The following is a 5,000-nucleotide window of genomic DNA, read 5'->3' on the forward strand; positions in this document are numbered from 1 at the left end:
ATCTGTTTACTTATTTCTTTTCCTCACTGGGCTATTTTCCCTGTTGGAGCCCTTGGACTTATAGAATCTTCCTTTTCCAACTAGGGTTGTAGCTCAGCTCTTAATGGTCCACTACCTTGGATCAAAGTTCTCTAGTTTGAGGGTACCCTCAAGCACACTATTCTGTTTCCTTATTTCCTTTCCTCACTGGGCTATTTTTCACTGTTGGAGCCATTGGCATTATAGCATTTTCCTATTTTAAATAGGGTTGCAGCTCAGCTATTAATGGTACACTATCTTTGGTCAAAGTTCTCTAGTTTGAGGGTACACTCAAGCACATTATTCTATGTTTCCTTATTTCCTTTCCTCACTGGGCTATTTTTCCCTGTTGAAGCCTTTGGTCTTATAGGATCTTGATTGTCCAAGTAGGGTTGTAGCTTAGCAAGTAATAATAATAATAATAATAATAATAATAATAATAATAATAATAAGGGGTCGGTTGCCTGATTTGTCCTCTCCAATGCCTTCTATCAAACGCATCCTCTTCTACTAAACCTTCTCTCTCCATATCATTTGTTAATGAAATTCAATCAGCTGTTTCTGCCTTCAACTAGATTATGAAATCTAAAATTAAATCGTGACATTGGCAGAGAGCAAAACAATTTTGAAAAAATCCAATAAACGAGTAAAGTTTAAAAGAAAATATACAACACTTCAGATTCAGCCATGAGAGTCGAAACAACTCGACCAATTCACACATAGGTAACTTTCGGATGATAGCCAGTCTCGTCGGCATAATACTCCACGACCTGTCTCCGACCGTCGGGGAGATCAACGTAGTATCTTCCTCTGGTCACGGAACCTGACCTCGTCTCTGAGTGGCCGAAGTTGGGGTCACTCGATGCGCTTCGGTGGCTACTACTTTTGGGCGCGGATACGTCGAAGTGGAAAGTATATGCCGGAGGACGGTTGTTGTACTGAAGAAAACGGGAATGAGAATGTGGTTAGTCGTGCGAGCTATGGGCATGAAAGGGTTTAAAACGAATTATTATTATTATTATTATTATTATTATTATTATCATTATCATCTGACAAGCCAAGCTACAACATTGGTTGTAAAAGCAGAATGCTACAAGCTCAAGAGCTCATTATTATTATTATTATTATTATTATTATTATTATTATTATTATTATTATTATTATTATTATTATTATTATTAGCCAATTTACAACCCTGGTTGGAAAAGCAGAAGGCACCATGAATTATTATTATTACAACTAGCTAGGCTTCAACCCTAATTGGAAAAGCAGGATGCTATAAGCCCAAGGGCTCCAAAAGGGAAGATACCCCAGAGAGGAAAGGAAATAAAGAGACAGACACTGTAGAATAGTGTGCCCGAGTCTACCTACAAGCAAGAGAACTCTAACCCAAGGCAGTAGAAGACCATGGTACAGAGACTATGGCACTTCCCAAGACTAGAGAACAATTATTTGATTTTGGAATATCCTCCTCCTAGAAGAGCTGCATATCACTAAAGGAAGGAAGCTGTATATAAATTTCCCTGTCAAAAAGATAAATAGCTTATAAAATATTTTGATGGTTGGAAAAGCAGGATGCTGTAAGCCCAAGGGCTCCAACAGGGAAAAATAGCCCAGTGAGGAAAGTAAATAAGGAATCAAATAAACTATAAGAGAAGTAATGAACAATATAAAAAGTTTTAGGAACAGCAGTAACATTAAAGATTAATTTGACAGATACTTATGACTTAAGATCAGGATGAGAATTCTGTATTTGAATCCATATCTTGGTTTTCAGAATAGGGAATAATTGCTATTCATGTGATAAAAGCCATGCAATGGAATTTAAAAACGACAGAGGTTTCTATAAATGACGAGGTAGATCCAAACAGATGGACAATTCAAGGTGTTGTTATTCCTTTAAATATGAATTTTTACGGAAACACAACAATTACGAGAAATGAAGAAGCCTCTCCATCTTTTCCTTAATTGTTATCATTATTATTATTATTATTAGTAGTAGTAGTAGTAGTAGTAGTAGTAGTAGTAGTAGTAGTATTACAATCATCATTATTATTATTATTATTATTATTATTATTATTATTATTATTACTTGCTAAGCCACAACCCTAGTTGGAAAAGCAGAATGCTATAAGCCAAGGGGCCCCAACAGGGAAAATAGCCCAGTGAGGAAAGGAAACAAGGAAAAATGAAATATTTTAAGAACAGTAACAACATAAAAATAAATAACAGATACAACCACATCCAAACATGTGACCAAGGAAATTTAAGCGATTTTTGGAAAGGAAACATAAAAGGGAAAATAGCCCAGCGAGGAAAGGAAACAAGGAAAATTATATATTTTAAGAACAGTAACAACATTAGAATAAATAACAGATACATCCACATCAAAACACATGACCAAGGAAATTTAAGCGATTTTTGGAAAGGAAATATAAAAGGGAAAATAGCCCAGTGAGGAAAGGAAACAAGGAAAAATGAAATATTTTAAGAACAGTAACAACATTAAAATAAATAACAGAAACCACATCCAAACCTGTGACCAAGGAAATTTAAGAAAGTTTTGGAAAGGAAACATAAAAGGGAAAATAGCCCAGTGAGGAAAGGAAACAAGGAAAAATGAAATATTTTAAGAACAGTAACATCAAAATAAATAAGATACATCCACATCCAAACATATGACCAAGGAAATTTAAGCGATTTTTGAAAGGAAACATAAACTATGGGTTTATCGCATATTAAAAATATGAAGCGGGGATCTCGTCTGGAATTTGACACTATTCAAACATCGATAGCTCTTTCATTTATCAAGATATATTTAATCTGTTTTTTGCATTTTGAAGCTTATTCTATCTAATTTTCAGCCTATATATCTTCGTTCACGTAATGATAACCTTAACCCTTAATATTTGTGATTATTAATGAACCATGTTTTTGACTCCGGTTACCTGAACTAAATTTTCTATCTTCAAAATTAGTAGGCTACCTGGCTACCTGGCCTGTATTTTTATCATTGATTTAGTGACAAAGTCTACACATGATGGAAGAAAGTTTTAAAAAGGACTTCTGTATAATTTACAAATATATATTGATTTTATCATACTGTTTATGTTATTGTGAAACCTCTCCCATCTCTCTTCTATATATATATATATATATATATATATATATATATATATATATATATATATATATATATATATATATATACATATACATATACATATATATATATACATATATATACATATACATATATATATATATATATATATATATATATACATATAATATATATATACATATATATATGTACAGTATATATATACATGATATATCATATATAGTGTACATATACAAATATATATATATATATATATATATATATATATATATATATATATGTATTCATTATATACTAACACAAATACACATATGTGTATATATATATATATATATATATATATATATATATATATATATATATATATATATATATATATATATATATATATATATATATATATATATAAACCCTCTTATTACATAATAAAACACTTCACCTTACCTTGGAAACCACTGCCTTAGCTGGTGAAGATTTGCCCTCGTAGGAATCTAAATGCGACCTCGAAGGATGCCGAACGCCATAGGAAGTTTCCGAGTTTCCCATCCTGAAGAACACACTCGACTGAGTACGACCTTTTGGGGCATGAACAAATGGATGAACAATCTTGTGTTCATCTGAATCATCATCCAAATCATCAAGTTTCAAATGACGTTCTTGGAATGGGGGAAGAATGAAACTAGCTCCAGATGGTACGGTTTGGAATTGTGCTGCTTGGGGCGTATGAGGTACATGAGGTCCAGTACTCCTGGGATGGTTGCTTAAATCTGGATGCTGAGAAGTGCCTTTTCTTATTTGAGTCAATGGGAATTGTGCTGTTCTGGACGTCTGGGATACAGGCAATCCAGCACTTCTGGGATGGTTGCTTAAATCTGGATGCTGAGAAGTGCCTCTTCTTATTGAAGTCGATGGGAATTGTACTGCTAGGGACGTCTGGGCTACAGACAATCCCGCACTCCTGGGATGGTTGCTTGAATCTGGATGCTGAGAAGTGCCTCTTCTTAATGAAGCAGATGGAGATGAATTTCTTAGATTAGAAGGTAGACTACTTCTCGATTCTCTGTTGTAGACATTGCTGCTACTGTCTACGGAGTACTTAGTGACGAGGGTGGCTGGAAGACTCCTCGATTCTCTGTCGTAGACATTGTTGCCACTGTCTACATTGTACTTGGTGACGAGGGTGGCTGGGACAAGGTCGTCTGAAGGGGGCACTGTCCTCTGCCCGAATCCTCTTGCAGATGCTTGAGAAACGTGGCTGGAGGGTGACCTCTCCCCAGGAAGGGCGTAAGTGGAAGGCAGGAGAACCATATATATGGTAAGCAAAGTCCCGGAGAAGTGGATGACCTAAAATAGAAAGAAAATAGAATTATTTAAAAAGAATGAGTAAATCTAATATATTGATACAAGAGTTTGTTTTAGTCTGGAGACAAATATTTAATATTTTTGAAATTTTTAAAGGGAATTCTAGTCTGTTTTATAATATTTATTATCAGATAAACATAAAAGAAGAGGAATTGTGTCCCTATGTCCCTCTAGAGATTGTATGGTATATGGAACAAGTTCTGACGACTGGGAATTATTCCGTGTTTATTTCATTTATTTAAAGGCCACTCATGAATGACACAGGCAAGAGAGAGTGACATTGCCCTGGTTAGTAAGACAATGCCCTACAGCAGTGAATAAGCCCCCTCTCCATCCAAGCTAGGACCAGGGAGGGCCAGGCTATGGCTGCTGATGACTCAGCAGGTAGACCTATAGGGTTTCCTAAATCCCTCATCCTTAGCTCACAAGGATGGTGAGGTTATAAACACTCTGTTATTATTATTATTATTATTATCATTATTATTATTATTATTAT

General features: G+C 34.6%; 1 protein-coding gene across 1 annotated transcript in view; it reads right to left on the minus strand.

The window, feature by feature from the left end:
* Positions 1–4,482, minus strand: part of LOC137652114 (uncharacterized) — a 4,542-nt gene extending 60 nt beyond the window's left edge. Inside the window, exons 1-2 of the mRNA XM_068385319.1 lie at positions 3,587–4,482; positions 1–956 (exon numbers count right to left, since the gene is read on the minus strand). The exon at positions 1–956 is cut by the window's left edge and continues 60 nt beyond it. Of these exons, the coding sequence (XP_068241420.1) occupies positions 732–956; positions 3,587–4,450 (1,089 nt within the window). The 5' untranslated portion in view covers positions 4,451–4,482 and the 3' untranslated portion in view covers positions 1–731. The remainder of the gene's footprint in view (positions 957–3,586) is intronic.
* Between the last annotated feature and the right edge of the window lie 518 nt (positions 4,483–5,000).

The sequence above is a fragment of the Palaemon carinicauda genome, chromosome 13, assembly GCF_036898095.1.
Source record: "Palaemon carinicauda isolate YSFRI2023 chromosome 13, ASM3689809v2, whole genome shotgun sequence".
Classification (NCBI taxonomy): domain Eukaryota; kingdom Metazoa; phylum Arthropoda; class Malacostraca; order Decapoda; family Palaemonidae; genus Palaemon; species Palaemon carinicauda.